The 27088-nt window shown below is 37.8% G+C and overlaps 4 protein-coding genes across 6 annotated transcripts in view; all 4 read right to left on the bottom strand.

The window, feature by feature from the left end:
- LOC129273642 (uncharacterized) overlaps positions 1 to 1165 on the bottom strand; it is a 38147-nt gene extending 36982 nt beyond the window's left edge. For 2 of the 3 annotated variants that reach the window (XM_064107362.1, XM_064107363.1), the window contains exon 1: positions 901 to 1155. In XM_064107362.1, coding sequence (XP_063963432.1) covers positions 901 to 925 — 25 coding nt within the window. In that variant the 5' untranslated portion in view covers positions 926 to 1155. Of the gene's footprint in view, positions 1 to 900 lie in introns of all 3 variants that reach the window. The other variant, XM_064107365.1, reaches the window with a different exon arrangement.
- A 1555-nt stretch (positions 1166 to 2720) lies between these two features.
- LOC129273008 (pancreatic triacylglycerol lipase-like) lies at positions 2721 to 10395 on the bottom strand. Its single transcript, XM_054910075.2, has 6 exons — positions 10254 to 10395; positions 9107 to 9393; positions 7253 to 7481; positions 6680 to 6810; positions 4005 to 4168; positions 2721 to 3118 (listed from the first exon to the last, which is right to left on the bottom strand). Exons 1-6 carry the CDS (start codon positions 10333 to 10335, stop codon positions 2986 to 2988), a joined length of 1026 nt encoding a protein of 341 aa, XP_054766050.2. The 5' UTR covers positions 10336 to 10395; the 3' UTR covers positions 2721 to 2985.
- A 948-nt stretch (positions 10396 to 11343) lies between these two features.
- Positions 11344 to 15607, bottom strand: LOC129273007 (pancreatic lipase-related protein 2-like). Its single transcript, XM_054910074.2, has 5 exons — positions 15428 to 15607; positions 14508 to 14791; positions 13642 to 13870; positions 13218 to 13369; positions 11344 to 12333 (listed from the first exon to the last, which is right to left on the bottom strand). Exons 1-5 carry the CDS (start codon positions 15480 to 15482, stop codon positions 12028 to 12030), a joined length of 1026 nt encoding a protein of 341 aa, XP_054766049.2. The 5' UTR covers positions 15483 to 15607; the 3' UTR covers positions 11344 to 12027.
- Positions 15608 to 16401: 794 nt separating this feature from the next.
- On the bottom strand, positions 16402 to 26793 carry LOC129272522 (pancreatic triacylglycerol lipase-like). The gene is made up of 5 exons (XM_054909653.2): positions 26539 to 26793; positions 22154 to 22437; positions 21178 to 21406; positions 19991 to 20142; positions 16402 to 17341 (listed from the first exon to the last, which is right to left on the bottom strand). The coding sequence occupies exons 1-5, from the start codon at positions 26588 to 26590 to the stop codon at positions 17036 to 17038; spliced, it is 1023 nt and encodes a 340-aa protein (XP_054765628.1). The 5' UTR covers positions 26591 to 26793; the 3' UTR covers positions 16402 to 17035.
- Positions 26794 to 27088: the final 295 nt, after the last annotated feature.

Genomic DNA, 27088 nt, shown 5'->3' with positions numbered 1-27088 from the left:
CTTTGGTCACTGCCATTCCGCCTCTGACTCTGCATAACCTACTACACCTATCCATTTGTATTAGAGGGTTGCAAAATCAGACATTACACAACCACAAGAAAAAGATTCGCAGAGTTGTACAGATACAAAGTACATGTATATAATCAGACAGGCAATTTGACATCATCATCACCAGCATTGGTTTTTAGCCGAAATATACCTTGTAAAACATTATGACCTTTTAAAACTATATGCATATACACCTAACTTTAGGCTAAAGTAAAACAAATATGGTATTGCCCTCATCAATTCGCAAATGTAGAGTCGACACACACACACCCATGCATAAAATTAATGTATTTTGTTCCCAAAATGAGCTCACTTTCTCCCCAATGACCATGTCTTGACCCTTTCTATCTTCTGGATAAGGATTTCTGAAGATGAACTTATCAAAATAATTTTTTTTTAAGTACGTACCAAATGAAAAAAAAAGGGAGCGAGAAACAACACGAAAAATTAGTCTTCTTTAATAAAAAAAAAAGAGTATTTTGCAATTCAAAAGTTTTAGGTGCACACAAATTCTATGGGAGATACTTTGGTACGGCACATAGGTATCATGTTATAAATCGTGAACCCCCCCCCCCCCCCGCCCGGGACAAGACCTGCACTGCTGCAGAAAATTGTTTTAAAAAAAATCTGAATTAACGTTAAACCTGAAACCCCTATTTTACAACACAAGTGAATCAACAAACAAATAGAGAATGGCACCTTCCTTGAAAAATTAATGGCATGCCAAATTAATTTTCGCGGAGGCTGTCTCACTCTCAGTTTCAATCAATGTCAATGTCCAATGACAGCTACTCCCCCCCCCCCCCCCCCGGGAGAAAACACCATTATCATTTCATGGGACTGTACACATACCGGTAACACTTGCCCCTTCCGTCATTTTGTGGTGGAGATGAAACAGGATTCATTAATGTCCATGAAGAGAAACCTGAATGTCGAATCGATCCAACAAAGTTGTTCTTTCTTCCAAGTCAATTCGATCAGCTGTAGATGCCCACGTATTGACGTAAATTATGTACAAATGTCAGGACACCAGTTTCATTTTTCGACTGCACAACCACAAAACCTTTTCCAGAGCTGAATTATTATCTAGATCTACTGTACTGCACTGCTGAGCTGAGCTGAGCTGATCTGAGTGAAAAGGTTGTAATGTTTGAAACAAGAGATGGCGCTAAACCTGTGTTCTTGCTGTTCTTGTCGTCTTCAGAATGCCCAAGAAAGATACATGGTGTACCGTGAAACCTGCTACACCATTCTTCTTCGCCATGGAAACCTTCATAAGTGTGCTTAAAATAATAATAAAACAATGATAATAATTAAATGATTCAAACAAAGACCACGAGAGCACGGTATTTATAATGTGTGAAACAGAAAATGGTTCAGAATTCCTTTGGCAGCATTAAAGTGTTAAATAAAAACGCTTATACTTCCTGCTAGCTGAGGCTAGCTCAGTAGTAGGATCTATACCTTTTATCATCTTCATCGTCACCATCGTCACCATCATCATCATCACCACCATCATCACCATCATCAACTTCATCATCATCATCCAGTCATCATCATCATCATCATCATCATATTATTCATTTTATTATTCCTTGCTCCTTGTGAAACCTTTTTCAATAACGTGATAGCAGCCTAATTCATTCAATTCTTTCATTCTAAAAATATTTAGTGTAAATTCTTGCCAAACTATTTAATTTTATGATCTTTTCTTATTAGTAACAACATATATCATGTCATTTTTGTTATTTTGTTTGATTTACCGTATATGTTATGCTTCTTTCATATGTGTTTACTTTTTACTTTGTATTGTATATGGACCCCATGGAAGAACAGTATAGTCATGTCGACTAAACTGATAATGGGCTATCCATCCGTTTTGCTTTTTTGTGTTTTTATACGGAAAATAAATACTATACTATCATCATCATCATCATGAACCTCATCATCACCATCATCACCATCATTATCAACAACATCATCATCAACATCATCATCATCAGATTATCATCATCATCACTATCATCATCATCAACATCATCATCATCACCACCAGGGATCACCACCACCATCAACACATAGACTTTATTCATCTGTTATTATTTCCCAAATGTAAATTATTTCCAGACACTCTCCACACAATTCGACTTTGAGGGATTTTTCTCTGTTTTTACTTGTTTAATTTTACTCTTTTTTTCATTCCAAAGACTATACTCTTTGACATGGGGGAATTATACTCCTGAGATAGCAGCTACTGATATCCATTGATCCTATACATGCTACATCAAAACAAAAACAAAATTTCTCTCAAATGGAAGTCTCACACTGGCTTGAAGCAGAAAGCAGAAAATTGAGATAATGATATGAACTTCTAAATAAACCCTTACCCTGTTGTATGTAACAAATGAGTGTTGGATAAACATTATGTGTAATCCTCATTTGCTTGTCAAATTTGCTGCATCGGATTTACGTCACTTATGACGGTTTGGGTATGTGTGACAAAAATTACTTTTAAACCATCTTATTTTCACAGATATACACTACTATAATGCAATAAATACAAAAGTTTAAATTTCTTGAGTTTTCTATACAGACAATAAAAAAACATTTTCCTACACAATAACAAAATACTGGATTCAAAAGAAAATGAAGTGCCACAAGACATAAGTAGCTTCGGATCCGCTAATTAACTTTAATATGACGACATGATTATGCACAACAAAATACAAAATGGATATTTTGAATATGTGTTAACTTTATTATCATCTTCTGATTTTTAGAAAAAACATGTTTGTCATTATCACATTATAAAATTTTACTTAATTATTTTATTTTTTAAATTCATCTCGACTCTTATTTTGAGTGGATTTGAAAATTGCACCCTTCATATTAATGTTTAATAATTAAATAACAATCAAATAATTTTTGATAATTATTTTATTCTATGCAGAATGTAGATTGGGCGTTGGTTCGGAGGTAGAATGAGCCTTCGATCGGGTTGAGCTCGGCATCGATACCCATAGGTGGACACCCACCGTCATCGCAAGAATTACATCGACCGAGACGAAAGCTAAAAAATAAAAAAAATAAAGCAAAACAAAAAAGTAAAACTGCATCAAAAAAGGCGTATCATGTATAAAACAGATAGGTCTTAGCAAAGTATTGGCAAAAAATAACGACTAAATTTATAATATGCAAGCATTTCCTTCGCCGTATTTTTTTTTTGTATTCTTCCGACGACGGGGGCGCGGGCGGCGTCACTGGTGGGTGCATGGGGGCGGCCCCTCATTAATTCTTTTAAAAAAGTACAAAAAAGAAAAAAGGAGATGAAATGCAAGAAAACAAAGGAAGAAAAGCGAAGAAAGAAGAGTGTTAACCAGATAGGCCAACCTATTGGTAACACACGCCGGCAGAAATCACAGTATTTTTCCATCACAATTCAATTAAAGGGAAATAAAATAATGCTTTCAAAAGTCATCATGAAATCGTGATCTCCGCCACCCCACCGTTCCCTATAAAAAACAGACTGGCGCGGTCCCTGCATACCTGATGATAAAATGACTTCATAAAAAAAGAAGAACATGTCTAGTATAAGTTATGATCCGTTAATTGATTTATCATGTTTATTCTTTCAGCCTGCGAATTTGTTCTTAATTTCTTATGTATGAATCTCTTTGTCGAATTGCCCAATCTTCACCCATGTTAATTTCTTCTCGAATCTTTCTATAGGCTTATCAGGGTCCTTGTTATAATAACAAAATACAATTTATGTACAATGTCTATAACAAGTTTACTATCAGCCAATCAAATTGACTGATTTCAGTAGCTTCAAACTGTTATTGCAAATTTTGTACGATAACACTTTTTATGAAATGGACCCCTGGTACCTCCTCCCCTCCCCCTCGCTCATCCTATTCTTCTCCCTCTCCTCTTTCGCTATCTACCTCCCACCTTACCTATTCCAGTCGGAGCACGGATAGGATGTAAAGTGACAGTCTTGGTTGACCAGACTTTCGAGGAAGTAATCTCTACCTCTCATATGACTGCATACAGACACAACATCTAAAGAACACCCTTCCTGATCAAGACCACCATTGGGGTAGAAATCCATATGACCGAACTATTTAAAAAGTTGCAAAAAGAAAGATACATGTAGATAAATATGGATATATATATATAATAATAATAATAAATAAAACGTAAGAAGTAAAGAAAGAAAGAAAGAAAAAAAGAGGTAATTGAAGTGAATTGAAAAAGGAAGGCTAAAGAAGAAAGGGGTAGAAGAAGAAAAAAAAAAAGTTGGAGTGGAAAAAGAAGGAGTGGGAAACGATGAGGAGTGTGAAAAAAATAACAGAAAACAAGAAAATGAAATCGGCCGATGAAATAACTTAGAACCCGCCATCAACAACACGTCATCCCCAAAGATGATAGATTAAAAAAAATCAACGTCCTACGCCACTGGCGTAAATCCCGGGGGGGATGGGGGGGATATATCCCCCCCACTTTTTGAGGAGGGGGGGATGGCCTGTACAAACATCCCCCCCACTTTTTACGAAAGAAATGAAAAAAAATCACAAGAGATAATTGTTTTATTGGTGAAGATTCTTCCTGAAATACCGCTTAACAAATAAAACAATATAATTGAATCATAAAATGCAAATAAAGAGCCAGTTCACCATTTCCAAACGAAATACTTATGTCCTTATTATAACATTGAAGCGAAACTCCCGTTTCTTCTAATTCATCAATGTTGGGGTCTTTGGGAAGGGATTAAGTTGGAATGTCAATTCTTTTTTAATGTAATCTCTAATTAAACCATTAAACCATCATGGGGTAAAAAAGATAATAATATTAGAGGGGTATATATTTGCCATATGGACATACAGTGGCGTAACTACGGCCCCCCCCCCCCCATCGGCTGACCAAAAAAAAAAGGGGGAAAAGGAGAAAAGAGGGAGAAAGGAAGAAAAGCGTATAGTGGGAAAGAAGAAAATATTATTCATTATAATGTTATATTGTAATTATGTTATGTTACATTACATAAGAAACATTTTTATCATAACTTCATGAAACATAATTTGCCCAGGGCCTACGTATTCATTGTTCCTGGTGCTTGCATTGTCTGTTAACGAGATATATAATCCTGTTGTACTGAAACATCCCGTTTTCAAGTCAATATAAACCAAATATATTTCCTAGCACTTGAGTTATCATTGTTTTATGTAGTGACATATGCTTCTTTTTCATGACTCAAAAAGTGATTGCCCCATGTTAAGGTCTTCGTATATATGAAACATTTCCTGTCCGTGATTACGTTCGCATTAGTGGATTGGTGAGATATGTCTGCTCTTCATGAATTCCTAAAATCAGTCCTTAAAATGTCCCTTCTTCTGATTTGAATATCAAAAATTTTCAGCTCGCACTTCGCGCTCGCATCATTTGGATATTGAAATACGTATGGTCCTAGTTAATTCCTACAAAGAAACCTTAGAATGCCCCACTTCAGGTCTGAATTATCTAAGTTTTCAGCTCGCGCTTCGCGCTCGCAATATTTGATTGGTGAGATGCGTATGAAAATCATGATTGCAATGACTACAAAAAGTGTTTCATGTGTTCAGATGTAATTCTTATAAACCAGCAAGCGCTTGGCACTCGCATTAGATGACTATGGTGAGATATGCAAACTCTTAATGGATTCCTAAAATATATTCCTCAAAATCTCGCTGTTTGGGGTCAAAATATACGAAAACTTCAGCTCGCGCTTCGCGCTCTTATTGTTTAGCGAGACAGGTACCTGTCATGATTACACAAATTTGATTATAATGTATCTTTTTAGGTGTGAATATAACAAAAATTCGGCTCGCGCTTTGCGCTCGCATTATTTGATCAGTGAGATGCATATCCGTTTAATGACATTGTCCAGAAAATGTCCCTAGTAGGTCAGTATAACTGGCAACTGAGCGCGCTCGGTCACTCAGTGATTCAAACATTTCGCTGGTGCCCCCCTCCCCAATGCCGTGACCCACGGTACGCCACTGTGGACATATCAATGACAATTCCTTGCATATCTAAAAACAGGATTGCAAAAAAATGCCAAAATATTTCAGTCATCCCCCCCCCACCCATCAACACGGATTTACGCCAGTGTCCTACGCGTTTCAGAGCAAAGCCTTTTATCTAAAAATACGAAATCGAACTGGGATATTTCCCGTCAGTGACCAAACAAAAAATCAGCTATTTTGAAAAAACAAACCAAACAAACATGATGTGTATATTATATACTCGAGAGCCTGACTCATGAAAAATGACAATCATATTACTTAAGGAGTACATGCAATTGAGGGGCGGATCCAAGATTTTCCAAAAGGGGTGGGGGGGCACATTATTTGACAAGCAAAAAAAAAATGGGTTTTAACCCCAAATTAAGGATATTTCGTCCACTCAAAAAAATTGACAACCAAAAAAAAAATTCTTCACTTTCAAAGGGGGGGGGGCACACTTCAGTTTTAACGGCATTTTTATATTACAAACTTTAATTGTGCTTCTCAAGGGGGGCACCGGCCGGCTTTGCCCCTCCCCTGGATCAGCAAGTGACGCAGTTATATCATCACAATCAATAAAGAGTTCTTACCGGTGTAAGTGTTCCATATCCAGCAGGTCTTCCATCAGTATGGATGACGTCTACAAGGATCGCATCACTTTTATCCAATCTACATTCGGGAATGTCAGTGTTCTGAAAACCAGGACCGGCTGGATCAAGACCTGTAATGAAGAGGAATGATAATTGTAGAGAGTGATGGTCCTCAAGTTTTCTGAGTTTGAAATAATTCTACTTTCACCCCGCAAATTAGCAACCATGGATATTTTTTTGCAAATTAACATACCCGGTAGTTTTAAAAATCACATGTGGAAACAGCACGGGAAACGACACGTAAATAAAACTATCATTTTGATCGAGTTTTATAGATAGATTTGATTGATTGATTTCATTTCTGCATTCACATCAGAAATGAGTATACAACATTACAAACACAAACGTAATATAATCATGACAAAAATTCAATAATCGTAATAAAAGCAATGGAAATGATTTTAAAAATGTGATAAATTAAATTAAATCAGGAAACCGCTATCCAGAGCTTAGGTACCTATGGCCGACTTTCATCCTGATCATGAAGAAATAAAAATTGATCTGTTTATTTACCAGTAATCCTTCCAAGTCCAGGGATCTCTTGCCCGACGTACCCGGCGACGTGGCCACCAAGACTGTAGCCCATGATGTGGACGTCTTTGTAGTAGGCTCCAAACTCCCTGTTCAAGGCCTTGATGAGAAGACTGAGTTGGCGGGCCACCACCCTGGCGTTCTGCATGGCCCTCGGATAAAGCGTCACGGCCCCATCCCGCCAGTCAAGGAGAATGAAATTCACATCTTCCTAAAATATTTTGAAGAGAATGATATAGCTATTTGAATATAAACTTAAATAAATTATATGAAAATTATTACTTGTAAAAAAAATGATTTTTTAGGGGTACTAAAGTAATTGCAGAAAGTTAATAGCTTAGTTTTTTTTTTAATGTATAAAGTTTTCAATATTGTTATGATAAATTGTACTTTTCATCTTTGTGTATACCTAAATTGTTAGAGCAATTGAAAACAAAATTTCTTTGTATGCGTACATTGACCAATAAAAGAATCTTGAATCTAAATCTTCAAGGGGATGTTATGATTTTCGATTTTGTTAATATACATTGGTTTATTATTCGTATTTTGACTCCTGCGGGGGGGGGGGGGGTAGCGTCAATGCATCTGCATGGAGAAACGTATTACAACCACTAGGGTGCTTTTGTTTCCACGACGCATGGCGGATTAAAAAAACATAGAAAAATATATTGCCAAATGCCCTTCAAATTAAACCAAAGAGGTGACACGACAATTGCTCCTGCGACATTTACTCCGGTCTTAATATCGCAGAGGGAATGGAGTTACAGCTGGGATTGTAATAGAGTTTTTGTTTCGAAAGAGTGTGAAGATAAGGATAAGGGTTTATTTAGTTTTGGAGATTAGATTATAATAGTTGACTTAACGTGCAGATCTTCCATCGGAGCAATTGTCGCCGGAGCAAATGTCATGGAACCGTCAAAGAAAACCGAGACGTCTTTGTCCAAAACATGGAAAATGGTTGAGTCAAAACAGCAGTTTTGTCCTGGACTCTGAACAAACGACACATTTGAAATTGTTTTTGTCAGCTCCGAAACTTAGGAAGAAACTGCTGTTCCGGTTCATCAATTTTCAACAAAGACCTTCCAACTCTTCATTGTCATTTGAAGAGCATTTTCAATACATTTACTGTGTTCTTGAATCTGTCCCTATTGCAGTTGCGAAAACTCTCGAGTGTCTGCCTGGTAAACCTTCCATTGCAATCTACCAAGGGGTGCTGAACGAACCTTGGCATGCTCCTTAAGTTTGGCAGCGGTGGAATGTAATTTTAATTCACATCAGCAAATATATATTATATAACCAATAGAATGACGTACAGGTATACATATACAATATATTAATAGGCCCAAAATCGCAAAAAAGAACTTGATTCATCAAATAATACACCCTGTTGGTCTCAACATTTATGTGCAGGCAGTATAGCTCTGCAACACATTTTCATTCTGGACAGTATACTCCTACATGTCCTAGGCGTAATTCTCGTGTGATTGGTGGACGGAGATCTCCTCACGTGATTAACTTTTGACCAATCACGATTTCGCTACGTGACATTCGTCATATCTACGCTCTCATCTAACAGGTGATTGCAATCATAATTTCATCGACATACAGTGGCGGACCGTGACCCGGAGGAGACAAAGCATTTGGGGGGGGGGGCACAGCATTGTTCACAAACAATACAGTGCCCCTCCAATGCTTTGTCTCCTCCGGGTCACGGTCCACTACTGTCGACATACATTTATTTCTGGTATCGTTCTGATCAAATAAACTATTTGTCGAATTTCATTCGATTGCTGTTGTTTTATAGTTCTGTATTTTGTAATCATAAAATCAACTTACCCTTGCAATAAAGCCATCCTTAATGTCGGCGTAAATAGGCTCTGAGTAATTCCCCAGGAAACCATGCGTCACAATCTTTGTCTTCTTCAGCGGGTCAAAGTTCGAGCTTCGAATATTCTCGACGTCATTCCAAAATAGCTCGTAGGGTGTGTCCCGTGTACGTCGAGTGTAGAGGTAGAAGTGGAGGTCGATTTCTTCCAGAGTTTGTGGCGGGAAGCGGTATTTGTGGCACTCGAGATCGTCTGTGAAGCAGCCCAAGCCTTCGTAACAGATCTCGGCGGCTTGAACTGTAGGGGGAGGGGGGGGTTAAGAAAACGATATAAAACACGACTTTCACCCTTTTTGTGGGGTGGGGCCGGGGGGGGGGTGGTACCTATCATAGCATTTTCACAATCAAGATTAGGCATTAATAGGTCATCTTTCCACGCAAGTCATGTATAAAATCAATATTTATGACTACCACAATATATCATTTAGAATATCCTCGACCCTATAGTATTCAGAAGATATGGATAGGTTTCGTGTGTTCGAACGCCGTATCTTCTAACAACGAGGAGAAAAATAAAGCCCAATTTTCAGGAAATCTTCTCCGTGATATACTATATAATGTTATTCGGCATGATATGAAATTGAATATAAATTTGTAGCTTACTTTAAAGTACATCTATTAGGTGTTTAAAAATCTTTTGATATAAAGAACATGATAGGCCTACGCACGTATAACTGAATATGTAAAAAAAAACTCTGTTAAAATTATATACTACCGATGAAATACGCAAGGACTCTGGTATTGACTCAGTCACAGAGAGAAAAATATCATCGACTGTTCTTTGCGAAACCATATCAAATAACATAAAATAATATAAAAACATTCAATATTTCACGAAGGCCTATTGCCGGAATGTCCTTGATCTAAAACCAATAAAAAGGTTGTGTTTGAGAGGAAATCCAAAATTATATATATATGTATATATACACACACACACACAAATATATAATTTTGATTTAGGTCACGTAGAGTTAAAAGATATATATATTCAATCTCGAATTCATCCCTAATTACAATCGATGGAATTTCAAATATAGTTCTGATTTATATATCGTTGAGAATCTACAAAAAGAGAAATGAATAAAAAAAATCACTCACCATGATAAGCAAACAGCAAAGCGAAGAGTGGAACGTATAGTTTCATGATGGATTTGTCCAGGGCTTGCTCGAGTATAATCATGAAACTGTAAATACTATGACCCTTCAAAAGCTCGACCTACTGTTTATCATTTTTTGTTATGAGAATTGGTGCAGATGCTATATTCAGGCCACAATCAGATTATCAAATCTTATCTTTGCTATAAGAATTAGTCAAATCATCCCTCTGAATTATGGGACATACACTAGTATCGTTTTGTTGAGTTTTACTATATGTATACATAAGAATTCAATATCCCAATCTGCTAGAAATCAAAATCAATATAAGGTCTATAGTTCTTATTACCAAGATGCTTTAAATGAAAACTTTGACCGACAGCTATCTAAATTTCTAAATACTGAAGAGGCTGAGTATCTTGCCTCACCGCTATCTCGATTCTACAGAATTGCTCAGTAATAATTCATCATTGTCTTCAACACCAACCTCGTCGCCATCATCGTCATCCTCACCATGCATCCATTTAGTATAGGAGTCATCGTAATAAAAGCGTCGTCGTCTCGAACATCGTCGTCATCATCATCATCATCATCATAATCGACGTCGTAAACAATATCATCGTCGTCGTCCTCATCATCTTCACCATGCATCCATTTAGTATCGGAGTCATCGTAATAAGCGTCGTCGTCTCGAACATCGTCATCACCACCACAACCACCACCACCACCATCATCATCATCATCAATATTTCATCATCATCATCATCATAGTCAGAATGATCACCAACACCACAATTATTACCTGCTACATCCCATTATAGCACATATATTTTCTACCCCTCATCAGCCTTCAGTTTTGTTCATTGTTATTGCTATGCCTTGACGTGACATAATTCGATGCCCTTCAACCCTTATTGCTGCAATATATTACAATTCGTCATCAGAATCACCACAACAATCTTCCACATCCACATCATCACTATATACCGACATCACTACTATCATCAATTTATTCTATCGCCATCTCATCGTGCATGGCACCCACAAATCATCGCATTCAGTTCTTCATCCCTATCGCATTGATTCCACTATTATGATTAGCATCTTTCTTTATTGTTAGTATTGTAGATTCTATTTTTATGAGATTACAGAAACAAACAAAAAATACATGGCTAAAATACCTAATTATTTCATTACCCAATATTACATAGTTCGCATTTTTTGTCTCCTATATTCATATCCCATTATCAACCGGAAAATTTAGGAGAATATTGTTTCTATTACCAGCAAACGGTATACAACAATACTACAAAAATGACAAAAGAAACTGCAATCAAATTTTTGAAATATATATAAAGTAAATATAGTTGCGTATGATCTTATAAGGTTGTAAAATTGGCATACAAATGTCTTGCTAATTATAATCAAAATTAATGTGAATGAATAGATTCATGTCTATTTTCTGAACGTGCATGAACCTCTGAATACACCCTTAATTTAAGAATTCAGCAAATGAACATGATTAATGTTAGCATTGTGCTAGTACCACGACAAATCGCTAGTAACTTTATTGTGTTATTACTACTAGTAGACATTAAAGGGATATTTATATTTATGTAAAACGATTACTATTTTCAACAAACATTTAAACAAAAAAATATACTCTGTCATTATGACATCATAACTATGACCTATTGCACATCTCTGCATCAGATATTTTGAAAGCAAATAGCTATTTTCATATACAATGAAACCCAAGAATAAGACTATGCATCCGTTAATCTTGCAAACAATAGGGCGACTGCGAATCGGTGTGGAGGTAAAAATTACCGCTAACTGCGGTGTTTTGGTCAGCGAGGAAGCCCATCACGGCGCAACCGCTCTCTCCGCAATCACCGCATCCACCGGATGTAAAGTTTCTCCAGCTGTCGCACGGGTACGCGGTAAATTTGCAGGTGGTTGACCGCGCGCTCTCGCTGAATAGAGCGACAGCGCGCATGTGACTGCAACCGGAGAGAAGGTCTGACTCGGTACAACCGGGCTGGGTTCGTCCACCATTAGGGTAAAAGTCTTGATGCCCCATCTATGAATATAATATATTGGAATATGATTAGATTTGGTGGGAGAGGGGCATAGGCGTCGGAAGCGGGGGGGGGGGGGGGTCCTGTCCCCCTAAATTTGAGATGGGGGACGATCCCCCCTAACATTTTTTGGGTGATAACCTTTTTTTTTTGCTTGTCAAATTTTTTACCTGTGTCCATCCCAAAATTTCAGGTGGACCTTCCTAAATTTTTGGCTTCCGCCGCCAATGGAGAGGGGGACGTCTGAGGGGGCGTGGAAAACCAAGACTGAGATATTTCTTAGGTATTATGGACAAGATCAAAGGTACTTATCAAACATAACAATTGTATGAAAAGAAGGGGAAATTGGTTCGTCAAGTTGAATTCAGTTGAATATAACCAATTCAACTTCCATCGTCCATACTGAATAAAATCATAAATATCTAATAGGTGAAAAATATAAATAATCAGTCCCAATAATGTTTAAGATTGAGGAAAAAACTCCACACAGTTTGGAAAATTTAGTCAAGAGGTGATGATCAATGATTAGGTTATTGTTAAAGGTCAGGAATAATAACAAGGTTGTAATGTCAAAAGCTCTTGGAGTTGATATTCTATTATCTTTTTTGTTTTGCTAGTCAAATTTGTGATAGGTGTCCATTGGTCCATTTGGTCGACCGTTTTTTTGGTCAACGAGAACTATAAATGTTTGACAAAGTGAGCCGGAAAGTGAACCCATATCCACAAAGATATTTCATGCCTACAGTCTCGTTGAGGGATATTAAAAAATAATTTTTATCTTCAATTAACAAAATTGTCACAATCGGTTTATTATGTATACGAAAAAAACTTTTTGTATTATTATTATTAAAACACAATCACATAAAGCAAGAAAAAAGACCCAGACCTGTTGCATCTGTCCGAGTCCTGTAATGTCATTGGCATCTGTATGAATGACGTCAACAAAGATGGCGTCCGTCGGATCCAGTCGACACTGGGGTCCGTTGTTACGGAAGTCGAAACCTTCATCGCGAAAATAAGGACCTGCGGGGTCGAGACCTGAAAGAAGAATTAAACAAACAGGTAAAGTCAGCCTATCAAGGTCTTTGTGTGTATGTTTTTTATTTATTTTTTATTTATTTATTTTTTATCTATTTTTTTTTTTTTTTTTTTTTTTTTTTTTGGGGGGGGGGGGGGCACTGTGTTTTGGACACTCTAAGCCAATTTCCAATATAGTTATATTATGTGTAAGCGATTTTGCCTTGCAACTGATCAATATACAAAGTCCAAGGTAAATAGGCAAAATGAAACTACACACTCTGTCAGCATACCTGTTATTCTTCCAATACCAGGTTGAAACTCGCCAGCGTATCCCATGACGTGGGCTCCGAGACTCATACCGACCAAATGAACGTCCTTGTAATACATGCCGGTCTCGAGGTTGAGAAATCTGGCCAGCAAACCGACCTCTCGGCCAACTACCCGGGTGTTCTGATGACATTTGCTGTATAGACCCAGGGCGCCCGCACCCCAGTCTACGCAGATGACGTTTGAGTCCTCCTGCATTCGAAGACGACGATGATAATGATGAAAATTATATAAATTACGATGAAGATGATGATGAGGAGGATGATGGTGGTGATGATGCCCGGTAATGATGATGGAAGAAAGATATAAGACAGACAAAATCAAATAATTATATGGATAATAGATCTGTGGCATAATGATTTTCTGGCTTATAAACATTTCAAAATCACAACTCGAAACTTTGCCCAAAGCTTGCTTGACAAGTGTGTTGAATGTGGATTCCGAGTGTTTTGTGACTCGCCAGTAGAATATTGTATCTTTTTAAAGAATGTTACAATTTGAACACTTTTATGGCCATAAACCATTAAGTAAGTTTGCCCACTTGGCCTTGCGATCAATTGATGTGTATTATTGTTTTATTCTAAGTATTGGTTCAAAAAACTCTTTTAGATTTGGGATGCGAAAGCTAGTGTAGTGTGCATAAGTTTGGAAATTAATGCTGGAATCATGGAATGTTCCCCAGGGACTGGAGAAAGTGCATACATTATGTGCGGGCAAGCAATAATCAGATGACAGAGGTAATGTTATATCAAGCGCTTAGAGAAGTCGCTCTGTTATAAAATTGGAATATTATCATTTCATAATATTGGAAGAATGATTAGACACCCACCGCTTCGAGGAGGGCGTTCTTTTTATCCAGCTCCCATGACGTGAAAGAATCCGAAGTATAACCGTGTGAAGAGAAGACCGTCTTCTTCCTCGGGTCAAAGTTCGACGCTCGAAGGCCGTCGATATCACCGCGTCGGAGCTCCTGCGGTTCAAACCGGTTACGTCGGGTATATAGGAAGAACCGGGTATTGATATCGGATGGTTGGTTTGGTGGGAAACCTAACCAGTGGCAATCTTCGTCCGTAAAACAACCGACTTCCTCATAACAAATTTCTTCGGATAAAACTTTAAAATTAAGACGCAAAACAAAGAGAGGACAAATTGTTACTTTCTACTATTGAAAAGTGAGTAGGCCTATATGCCCACGTGTATTCTCAGGATTTCTAAATCCAGTTATCAGTTATTAGGTAAATCTATTAACCTACCATAGCTGTTGGTTAAATAATGATATAATATTTTAAGTAGGCCTAGTTATGATACTTTGTGCAATTTTAACTTATAGTTGACAATTCCATACATTTATTACATAACAAACCTATTTTTTTTCTGAAAGTGTTTCATGTTTTTCAATGCAGAAAAATGAATTGTAGTCCAATTATTAAAGCACATTCCACTCTCTCGCTAAAAAAAACAATTCCACGCGTCATCATTGCTAAATAACTCGTCACATTACCACTGTAATATATTTTTTAATAAATCATTATGCTACCTACATACGTAGGTTTTGACTAATGATATATACATAATTGCATTCCAAAGAAAATGCAAGTGAATAAGAGTTTAAAAAAGAGCACACTTTAAAATGGCATTACCAACAAACAAATGTCATGACCTTTGTCATAATTAATACTGGTACAAATTGATGAATATTATTATTAGCGAGATTCAAGAAAACACGTCTTAAAAATTTCAATAACTTACCTTGTCTTGAAACAAAACTAAGCCAGATTAGGCATGTTAGGTACATGAAATCCATAGCAATGAAGTAGGCCTAAATGTTTCCAAATGTTCACAGATATGCAATTACTCAAGATGTTTTGTAATGACCCTCTTGTACAGTTATGTTAAAATATGTTTGATGCTAAGCTTAAAACTGTGCCTATTTTACATACTTTTATATCATGTATAAAGCGATAATGGACCTCGTCATAATCCTTGAGTAGAACAAAGTCTACTTGGTAAGTAGATAGAGAGGTGGGATGGGGGCTTTTCGAGGGTGTGTACCTTATTATTTACACTCCACAGTTATGTATGGAACTACTATTATTGGTTGAATAAATCCTTAGAAATATTCAATATATGTGTGTGGGGGATGTGAGGGGGTGTGTTTGTGGGAGAGGGGGGGGGGACTGGGAGTAAACGGACATTTTGGTATGGGGTTGATGATATAGAATATAGGCGTGGAGATTAAAGAAGTGGCATTACTTTCTTAATAAGGACCTTTCTCGTTCTAGTGCTCCATATAGTTAACTTGTACTTGGTTAAGAAATGAAGGAAGAGCTAAGAATATGAAATATGAGAGAGAGAGGGGGGGGGGAGGGAACAGAGGAGAGATTAAGGGGGAGATGCTGGGGACAAATGGGAAAGGAAATAACCAGGTATTTTAGCATGGCGTGAGTTTGCAACCCCCCCCCAAAAAAAAAAAAAAAGAAGAAGAAAGAAATGATTTAAAAAGGAAAGAAAGAAACAAACAAGCTGAAGCATGGAACTAAATATAGCCTTCAATGCACTTATGCAGACAATACTGTTCGTAAAAGTTCAATTTTTACATGTTGTTTACATTCACAGGCCTATGTTAATGTACACACACACAACCCCTTCCTCACCCACACACACGCAGATGACTTGTATCGTCCATTACATTAATAAACATAGCAATCGACAGATCTAAGCACTTGTGGATACAAACAACACTTTATTTATGAACTAAAATTAAGCAATATGCTATGTGCACCGTTCGTTAATAATCAAACTACCGTCATGACCGTATAGTTAGTTTGATCACCTCGCATCACCCGTTCAGTGATAAAATACGCAATTAAGTGTGTCAAAAAGGATGGTATTATAAATGACAAGGCAAAAGAAAAAATTAACAAGGAGGAGCATATTTATTTGAGCACACCCTTCAGAAATCGCTATTAAATATTGTCACTCTGGCTATTAATTTCTATCTCAGCATAAATATTACATATTTTGTACATTAGGTGCCTAAATGATTTAATATACTTCTTATATACAGGGAAGACCTTCAATATTATTTTGATATAAGTGATAAAAATAAAATGGAATGGATAAAAGGGAGTGAACTATGTCGTTGAACTAGTGGCTTATACCATTATTCTAAGTCATCTAGTTCATTGAGAAACACGATCCGCTTGCCGTCTATCGAAATACAATGGCTCCGCCTCCAATGGAATATAATCACAAGTATGACAAGCGTTTTTTTTTCTTTAGACAATTCGGCGCACAGATGAGGAGGGGATGCTTAGATTGAAAATATCATGGGTATCTATTACGAAAATACGGTACTTATTCAGGTATGCAATATGGAATCTCTGCGTTCGTCGTCAAGTAGAACTTGCCCGTCACTGCAGTGTTCTGGTCGGCATGGTAACCCATGATTGCGCAACCGCGGTCACCGCACTCACGGCAGTTACCGCCAACGAACAGAGCCCAATTCTGGCAGGGGTACGCGGTAAAATCGCAAGTTGTGGATCGAATGCTATCAGTAAATAGTCTCCATGCCCAGGAATGGCTGCATCCGGATGTCAAGTCTGGGCCGTCGCACCCGGGCTGCCTGCGTCCTCCATTTGGGTAGAAATCTTGATGGCCAAGCTGCAAAGATAACATATGTAAATGTGTGACGAGTCCACGTGTAAAATGGAAAAAAAAAGTGTCATCAAAATTGAAACTTTTGTACGCAAGACGAACATAATGATAAGGTATATATTTTTAGGAATGTATGATTTGGTGTGATTGTTAGTCATTTATTTCTAATGAGGACTGTTCTGAGAGAGTCTCATTCTGGCCTATTAATCGAAAATAATGCACCATATATGGCTATATTTTAAGCAGATAACGCAAATATGACGTTTTTAAAGAGCAAAAATTTCCCATAACTCTATTGAGATGATAATGATTACCACATTCATGCAAATAAAAACAGGTAATCATGAGGATATAGGCGCGAACGAAAGCGAAAGTTGCCTAAAGGTATTTATTGAATGAGTTAGTGCGCGATTTTTTTATGACAGTATGTCTATGTAGGTTACACTATGCAATGTGTCTAATAAAGACTGTTCTCTTAAAAAAAGGACTTCCCCTGTTAACGTATAGAAAAAAAATATTCTAAAGTTTCTATTAAGAGATAAGTCTATTTTACTGTCATAATATAAGAAATAAAACTTCCGAAGAGTGAAAAAAAGTTGTGCTTGTGTGCTGTATTCCTTTTATCAAGGATCATTGCTGAAATAGCTAATTATTATGAATTTGGGGGTCAACTTTGTAAAATATTACATATTATATTTTCACTGTAATTTCATTCTAGTCAGAAATGAATGTGTTTTATTTCTAGTTAAACTAAAATCTCGTCACTAAACTAGTTGGTTTAAACAGTTAAATGATCCACACCCTGCTAGCTCCGATAACAGTCTTATACCTTGGTCACATTTGTTCTACGGCGGCCGTACGGCGAGTCGAGAACAGCCGTTATAACATTTTTTTGTCCAACTACACTGTTGGTCATAAAGGTGGAAATAAAATATTTTTGAATAAAAATCGACAATTTTGTTGGTATTTGAAAGGCTACGCGTAGACAAAATAGTAATTGAGTGATTACATAATGTTTCCCCATTACACAGGTGACATTATAACATGAAAAATTTGGATTACGTAATAAATTCTTTTGTTGTAGACTATAAAAGCCTATGCATATGATATTATGTCCCTTTCCCTTATATAGCAATGTGTATAAGAAGGTTGCATTTTTTCGAGTTCCTTGTACCGTTTGAAATAAAAATCGGTAGAGACGTTCCCTGGACTATGCCTGGTCCAACGGCAACAGCAACACGCGAGAGAGTGGTAGCACTGCGACAGGAGGGCTACAAGCAAACTGATATCGCAGAAGTCCTAGGGATATCACAGAGTGCAGTCTCTAAGATCCTAAAACGTCAACGTGAGGCGGGGATTGAGCGGCCACGGAAATCTCCAGGACGTCCCAGATTGACCACAAGAAGAGATGATCGCCAACTGTTGAATTTCAGCCGCAGAAACCGGAAATTGCCAACAAGCCGTCTTCGTCGCTTATGGAGGAGATATCATGGGATCAACGTTTCCCGGTCAACCGTTAATCCCATATTGCTCCAACGTGGTTACCGAGCACGACGGTTGACCAAATGTCCACGCCTGTCTGTTCGCCACAGAGTAGCTCGTCTTCTTTGGGCTAGGGAGCACAGAAGGCTTCATCCAGGACATTGGCAACATGTGGCCTTCACGGAAGAGAGCCGGTTCATCCTTGACCGAAAGGATGGGAGACAACGAGTTCGTCGATTAGCCGGGGAAAACCTTCGCGATGAATGTATCCACGAGACGACTCTAGGCGGAGACGGCTTAGTGATGATATGGGCCGGCATCCATTATGGAGGGAAAACGCCACTGGTGGTTCCGGACGGAAACCTGAACGCCGCCGCCTACAGGGATATCTTGGAGTTCCACTGTCTTTCATATGCAAGACGAGTGTATGGGCACAATTTCCGACTGCAGGATGACAACGCTAGACCGCACAGGGCCGCTGCAGTAAGGGAATTCCTGGAGGCAGAGGGCGTCGTACAGTTGCCATAGCCAGCTTGTTCGCCGGATATGAACCCCATAGATCATGCATGGGATGCCCTAGGCCGAGCCATCAACGACAGAGAGGTCATTCCTCAAAATCTGCAGGAGTTGGCAGATGCTCTGAGGGAAGAATGGGACGCTATGCCTGTTGACGTCTTCAACAAGCTAGTGGACAGCATGCCACGACGTCTGCATACGCTGGTTCGTGTCAGGGGTGGACATACCCGATACTAGTGACTGAGTAAGAACAATGACTCAAGTTTTATGCAAATTTGTTCATGAAATCACAAAAAGAAGTCATCTGGAAAACTGAGAGAGATTGAAAATAAATATATCATGATCCTTCAATTTACTGTATATTGTCGTCATTGTTGTTCTATGCTCATGACATCCATCGCTTAGGACATAAACTTGTAAAAATCCCTGTCAAACGTGTGTGAAAGGCATAATAATAAAGTAAAGTGGTTATCATGCACCATAAATGCCATATTCAAATCATGTTGTAATAATTACGCTGTGAACATTTTGTGAAAAAAAATATTCCACCTTTATGACCAACAGTGTATATATAGGTGGTTTGAATTAAAATTAATAAAACGGCTGTTTTCGACTCGCCGTACGGCCGCCGTAGAGCAAATGTGACCAAGGTATTACCTGTAACATTTGACCTGCTCCTGTGATGTCGTTGGCATCTGTGTGGATGACGTCTACAAATAGGGCGTCCGTCGGATCAAGTCGACACTGCGGTCCGTTATTGCGGAAATCGAAACCTTCGTCACGGAAATACGGACCGGCAGGATCAAGACCTGTATAACAGCAAAAAAAGACTCATTAAGACAAGATATCAGATAAGAATGTCACAATTTTAAATAACTTGAGTGTTCATTAACAGTACTCAATATTAACAAGGGTTTGTTGTTCGGATAGAAGCACTCGGTGGTGGTCGTTCAATGGGCGTTATGTATTATATAATTTATGTATAAATAGAGCTTGATTAAGTCCCGGGATTAAGTGATTACTCATAATGATCACCCCACTAGCGTACCTAAGGGGGGGGGGGGGCAGGGGGGCAGACTGCCCCCTGACGAGTCACAACACATGCAGGGGATGTATCCCTGCCCCCCTGACGAGAACGTGAAGACCCTTTTTTTTTTTTTTTGCCTGTCAAATTTTTTTTTTGCTAAGAAATCCTTTATTTGTGGTTGAATACCTTTTTTTTTGTCAATTTTTTGTGTGTGCTAAGAAATCCTTTATTTGTGGTTGAAACCTTTTTTTGTTTGCTTGTCTAAATTTTTCGCGGACGAAATATCCTCCAAAAAATTCCCCCCCCCCCCTTCTGGAAAATCCTAGGTACGCCAGTGGATCGCCCTCAATATATAATATATATCATCATATAAATTATCATTATTCAATGTATTCAGGAATTAGGATAGACATTAATCTAGCTATATTCTATACCAAAATGAAGCGTATCGTAAAAAGTTTATATGTGTCAGAGTATTTTGATAAGGGAAAGACGACATAAAAATATCTCTCCTTTTGATACTTTTATTTGATCTTTTCAGTACCTTTTTTTTCTTGTTTTTCTCCTCTTCGTTCTGTACTTTAGATATGATGGGGTGATCACCCGATTCCTCTAGTAGCACCGTCCCTGATACTATTAGTTGCTTTGGATATTGATAAAATAAATCTATTTTGTGATGTACTGTTTCATGTAAATGTAGGTTATTACACATGGCGATGTGGAAATAAATTCAATTCAGTCACATAATGGTATGGACAGATCAAGGAGATATATCTCCTTGGACAGCTTAAAGGCGAGGGAATCGCCATCCTCGCACCTGTAATTCTTGCAATTCCAGGTTGGAATTCGCCGGCGTATCCAACTGCTTGTGCCCCAAGACTCATCCCAATGACATGGAGGTCCTTGTAGAACATCCCCATCTCCAGGTTAAGAAAACGAATGAGAAGGCCAATCTCACGCCCGACCACGCGGACGTTCTGGTGGCATTTGCTGTACAGACCTGAGGCGCCTTCGGACCAGTCGACACAGATGACGTTTGCATCTTCCTGTGGGGGATGAAAAAAGGGCGCGGTAAAATAACAATAGCGAGTTTTCGCCATCTTGACGGGGACGGATTATACAACATAGAAAATCTATTGAAAATGCCCGTCAAATCACAATGAACAGCTGAGAGGTCTTTGTCGAAAATTGGTAAACCGGGGGAGCTGACCGTCGTAAGATTCTGAGCTGACGAAAAATTGCAAATATGTCGTTAGTCCAGAGTCCAAAACTGCTGTTTTGATCGATTTCAACGATTTTTCGACAAAGGCTGCTTTGTCATGAAGGGCTTTGACGTTAGATTTTCGACGTTGTAGAATTCTTTCTCCTCCGTGATTGCATTTAAACCACACGAAGATTTGGTTTCTAAGGTGGTGATGAGCCATATTCATTAACCAATATAAAGTGAATAATGAATCAATGCACTGTTGGCAACTCAACAACCTTCACCAAAAAACCCCCCCGCTTAAAATAAGGCAGATAATCCCGAACAAATACAGAAGCATATATAGGGAGAGTAAAATAATTTGTGCTATCAGTTCATTAGGCCATTTAAACACGAATATTGAAAGGTTTCGTGGCTGTTGGCTTTAGGAATTCTGCATGTTCTGTAAGGATGGAAATTAATTTTCGAGAAGCTTGGAAATCTTAACTATTATTGACTTATACAGTTATATTAAGTCTTGTATTTTACATCTGACTTTTTATTTCAAATCCTCATGCTAATCGAAGTGAATAAATAAGTATTTCATTACCGCTTCAAGGAATGCATCCTTTTTATCTACCTCCCATGGCCTGAAGGAGTCAGCTGTGTAGCCATGAGCGGAAATCTTTGTCTTCTTCCTAGGGTCAAAGTTCGACGCTCGGAGACCGTCGACGTCACCCCGTTTGAGCTCCTGTGGTTCGACCGGATTGCGTCTTGTGTAGAGAAAGAACCGCGTGTTGATTTCTTGAGGTGATTTCGGCGGGAAACCTAGCCAGTGGCAATCTTCATCGGTAAAACAACCAACGTCATCGTAGCATATCTCTTCGGATAAAACTTCGAAATAAACCGAAGTGAATTAAGAGGATGTATTCATAATGTTCTGAATTATTGACATTGATTCAAGTTGAATCATACACCAAGTTTACCTCTGAATTTAAAAATCCGTTGGCTCATAACGGTCTGAAAATTCAGCACATGTTCCGTGAAAAAAACAAAATCAATCATGTAGTTTAAAACCAAATAACCCTGTCTTCATTGATCGTGTTTTTCATACCCCAAATGAGATTGCAGCTTGCTTACCCCAGATATAAAGAAAGTTTAAAAATGCAAAAGGCATTACCATTTCAAGTACATTCCACGGACTTATCCATTTTAGCAGCTTAATTTAACTCTTGGTGAATAAACACTTTGATTCCAAATACACCAATTAATAAGGCTAAATCATGTTATTTTGAAGAAATAAGAACAATTTTTTTTACCAACGACCTATTTTTTTTGAGAGAATCAATAACTGTTAAATAATGTTATTTTAAGTATCTTGTTCACATTGTTTAGCTTATGTTTCCATTTCCAAAATTATCCATCCATGTTTGTTTTAATACAATAAAAAAGAAGAATGACCGCTATTTGAGCAGCACCCGGGGATTTTCCCAAAGGCAAATGCATTTACGAATCTGATTCCCTCGAAATAAAACATGATGGTGCCTTTGTTTTTGCCCGGATTAATGCTCCATTGAATCCATCCATCCTCACTTTATTATCCAATGAATACTACATAACAAGGAAACCAAATTAATTAATTATTTTGTTCGTGCAAACCGAGAAGAAAAGCCCAAAAGAATTTGGATCTTGATGTAAGAATGTTGTACATCTGTTACAATGTGCTATAATCATGTTGATGTGTCAGAATGTCTTTGGTATAACAATGTTCGCAACACGTCTGCTTCAGTGATCAAGGGAGCATTTCACGAAACTATTTAGTGATTTTCACGGACTATTTCGTTATAAGCCTCTACCAAAGGCAAATACCTCGCATCCTATTGGCTCAGAGCCAATTTGTCAGTAAAAATCATTGACTATTTGCTTGATGAAACACCCCCTGATAACGAGACGTGAAAATACAGGTGAATAGAATATTTCAAAGTCAAATAAAATGGCGGCGCCTATATTCAAAATCCGCTTTACTTCATTCGAATTTATTTGTCCGATTGAAAACAAAAAGTGCATAAGGTGACGACTCCCAATGGGTAGTGGGCCGACTGGAAGGAAATAGTCCCGGATTTTTTCTTTCATTAAGTGTTTAACTAAATAAAAATGGGAACGTTTATTGAAAATATAATATGATGATGAAACACTAACGTCAACTATCCAGGTCACTTTTTTGTGCTCTCTCTTCCTATCAGATCTAGGAGGGAAAGGGGGGGGGGCGATCTGCCCCTAAAATAAGACGGAAATGTAATTTTGTGTGTGATAACTCTTTATCAGAGAGCTATATATGGCTATTATCCCATCTATGAAATCTTGTACCCGCCCCTTGTGACTACTGACCGGTTTGTTGGTTGTTGGATTAACGGTATGTGATGCCATGTAAAGGAATGGCATGTCATGCCTCATTGTTGCTATGTCGAAATAAACACCTTTTGTTCTGGCACCGCCGACTCAAGACCGCATGGTCTGAATGCGAAGATGTATTCATCCGCGCTTTTACAGCTCATTATCAGGTTCTAGTATGTTTAGATGGGGCTACGATTCCATTTTATCAGTGTCATTCTGCAAATTTAGAAAATTAATTTCATCAGAAAGGTAAGCAAAGAAGTCACTATATCATTTGAATCGTTTAATTTCATTAAGTGTGATTTAACACAGAGTGAAATTCTAATCATTGTTTGTTACTGCTTACAGTCACAGACAAAATAATGTTAATGTAAAGGGCTTATATTAGGCTATGCATGGTCAAATGCATTTTACATTTCCATTGAATTACGAAGATAGATGAAGCTTATTTCCCTTACTCTAGGTTGAATTTTAAAATACAATGATTAATGAATATTTGCATTGAATGAAGAAAGATAAAAAGTTTATTTCTTGAACGAAATTATTGTACGTTACTTTAGACCTAAAAGGACTGGGCTATTTGAGGCTTATTGAAGACTTGATACCCCCCTTCTTATTTCGGTAACGGCTCGCGCGATTGCGTCGAAATTTGTCAGGCACATTCTTAACAACGTAAACTTCAAGCCATTGTTGAATAAATAATGAAATAATTATTATCCTTTTTCTGTGTGCAAATTAATTCGTTTAAAACACTATGATTTGCATATTTAACACCCAATGTCACTTCAGATTTTCTAACCTCGCATGCTTGTGTGAGTGATTTTATATATGGAGTGAACATGAAAACCCCCATTTTTGACTGATCATTTGTATTCTTTTTAACCTTTTTTTTTTTAGACGAAGGAGGGCTCGTTCTCGAAACAGCTAGAATCTAGATATTGAAGCAGAATCTGAGACTGAAGCAACTCGACAGATTTATAAAAAGGACAGCCCAGAACAGAAGGCATAGATCTTCCTGCCGATAGCCTATCCTGCATCAAGAGCGATGGAAGATCTTCGTAAGTATATACTCTATAATGAATGAAAATTGCATTTCCTACACGATAATACCACTTTTGCTACCTTTTCAGAATTTAAGGCAAATAAGGGCAACATCGAGAATTTTAACACTTTCACCAAATTGTTTCAATCTGGAAATACATTATGTATTGTTAAATGAATGATGAAAATATCTTATTTATAACTATCTTACAAAAACTCTACATTTTTGTTCATGAGGTTACAGCGAAAATCATTTTTTTTAAATTCAAGGTCTCAAAGTTAAAAGAACGAATATCATATCAATATAATATCAGTAATTCATATTTCAAACTTAGCTCTAATATGACAGTAAAACGTGCGGAAGACATGACACATTTCCCTTCTGTTCTGATATCAAGATCTTGGATCTCGTCATGTTTTCAGCTTCGAGAAGAGATGATCAGATGACATGATCATGGATCCAAGATCATGTCAGCTGATCATCACTCCCACAGGATGTAGAGGAGACAAGACGAGATCCAAGATATTGTTATCTGATCATTTCTTCAAAAGGATGTATGTACAAATGACCAGATACGAGATCATGTAATCTGATAATCTCTCCCACGTGATGTCGACATAATAACGACATCCAAGGATGTCAACACGATGTCGATAAGATCCAAGATCTCGTCATCTGATATTTTCGCTAGTAAGATGATAGGCCCATCATGACGAGATAATAGGCCGATCATGACGAGATAATAGGGAATTTTTGTACTAACTGCCACGCAAAACTCTATCCCAGTACGAAGAGAATGCACTGAAAATGTAAGTCAAATCACCGGCTGTTCATATACAACCGTATTGAACCTTATTTTGCTTTGTTGTAAAGCTGCTGAGCTCTGATGGATTAGGACCCCGCCTTATGGTGGATTAAAAATGCCACAAAGGTTTTAGGGAGTTTTCGCAACAGCTACTCAGACGCTTTCTGAAACGTAGAGAATATATTGTCAATTCCCCTCATGATAATGAAGTCTTTGTCGAGGATAGGTGAACCGAAACAGCAGTTTCGTCCGACAGTTTGGAGCTCCAGCGTCACGGACGAAACTGCTGTTTCGATTGACCAACCCTCGACAAAGACTTCATTGTCATGAGGGGAATTGACAATATATTCTCTACGTTTCAGAAAGCGTCTGAGTAGCTGTTGCGAAAACTCCCTAAAATCTTTGTGGCATTTTTAATCCACCATAAGGCGGGGTCCTAATCCATTAGAGCTCTGCAACTTTACAACAAAGCAAAATAAGGTTCAATACGGTTGTATATGAACAGCCGGTACACAACATTTTGCCCCGGCGACAATTGTTGTTCCGGGCTTTTTTTTGCAGCGGACCAATTGTTACCAGAGCAAATGTCATGGTAACAAACTGCCATCCCATCGTTAGGTTGACTAATTCAAAGCCCAAACAAAACTTGTATCATGTTTGTAGCCCCCCTCCCAGAAAATATCTGTCCAGCAATTGTATGCATATTCGCGTTATCATTATATATCCAACATGAAAGAAAAGGTTCGTTTCTTACCTTGTTTTGAAAGAACACCAAGAACAATCAAAAGCAACCTTCTAAAAGCCATGACGACTGAATGAATAACCCAATTTAAGTAATCTGCGAGTAGTCAAACTCATAACAAAATATCCGGATAAGGTTTTGTCGTCATTCCATTTGCTGAAATAATTTCATCGGGAAATAATATTGATTAATTACTATTTTATCTTAAATTATTCAAGACGCTTGCTTTTTCAAATATTACTACATATCATTTGTCATGCGAAATATAACAGATGTTTTTGATAAGATTAGCCTAGCCAGCTAATGTACTTTATCGTAATCTGTAAACCAAACATGCATTGGACGGGGAGTTTGACCCGCGTCAGAACAATGTTCCCTTCCTTTACAGGGATATACAACCTATGTGTACAAATTAGCTGTAGTCTTAATATTTCCCAGAGAAAGAAAAAGTTTATTAGGGGGAACGCACATTTATAACTCTATGAATTAAAATTTTTCTAATTAGAATAATCTAAAACAAACAAATTAAACCCTTTTCAAGCGTTCGTATCTTTCCATTCCT

The sequence above is a fragment of the Lytechinus pictus genome, chromosome 12 (genome assembly GCF_037042905.1).
Source record: "Lytechinus pictus isolate F3 Inbred chromosome 12, Lp3.0, whole genome shotgun sequence".
In the NCBI taxonomy this organism is placed as follows: domain Eukaryota; kingdom Metazoa; phylum Echinodermata; class Echinoidea; order Temnopleuroida; family Toxopneustidae; genus Lytechinus; species Lytechinus pictus.
Note: the sequence above shows the minus strand (reverse complement) of the source record. Positions and strands in the feature narration are given on the sequence as shown.

Coding starts and splice junctions, on each gene's coding strand:
- LOC129273008 (XM_054910075.2), bottom strand. CDS start 10,335: ATGATTATACTCGAGCAAGCCCTGGACAAATCCATCATGAAACTATAC. Junction 4,169..6,679: donor GATATGGAACACTTACACCG/GTAAGAACTCTT, acceptor CTTTTTAAATAG/TTCGGTCATATGGATTTCTA. Junction 3,119..4,004: donor CCGTGCTCCGACTGGAATAG/GTAAGGTGGGAG, acceptor TTTATTTTTTAG/CTTTCGTCTCGGTCGATGTA.
- LOC129273007 (XM_054910074.2), bottom strand. CDS start 15,482: ATGGATTTCATGTACCTAACATGCCTAATCTGGCTTAGTTTTGTTTCA. Junction 14,792..15,427: donor TAGTTTTGTTTCAAGACAAG/GTAAGTTATTGA, acceptor TTAATTTTAAAG/TTTTATCCGAAGAAATTTGT. Junction 13,871..14,507: donor AGAACGCCCTCCTCGAAGCG/GTGGGTGTCTAA, acceptor CTTCGAATGCAG/GAGGACTCAAACGTCATCTG.
- LOC129272522 (XM_054909653.2), bottom strand. CDS start 26,590: ATGGCTTTTAGAAGGTTGCTTTTGATTGTTCTTGGTGTTCTTTCAAAA. Junction 21,407..22,153: donor AGGATGCATTCCTTGAAGCG/GTAATGAAATAC, acceptor CATCCCCCACAG/GAAGATGCAAACGTCATCTG. Junction 17,342..19,990: donor GAGCAGGTCAAATGTTACAG/GTAATACCTTGG, acceptor TTATCTTTGCAG/CTTGGCCATCAAGATTTCTA.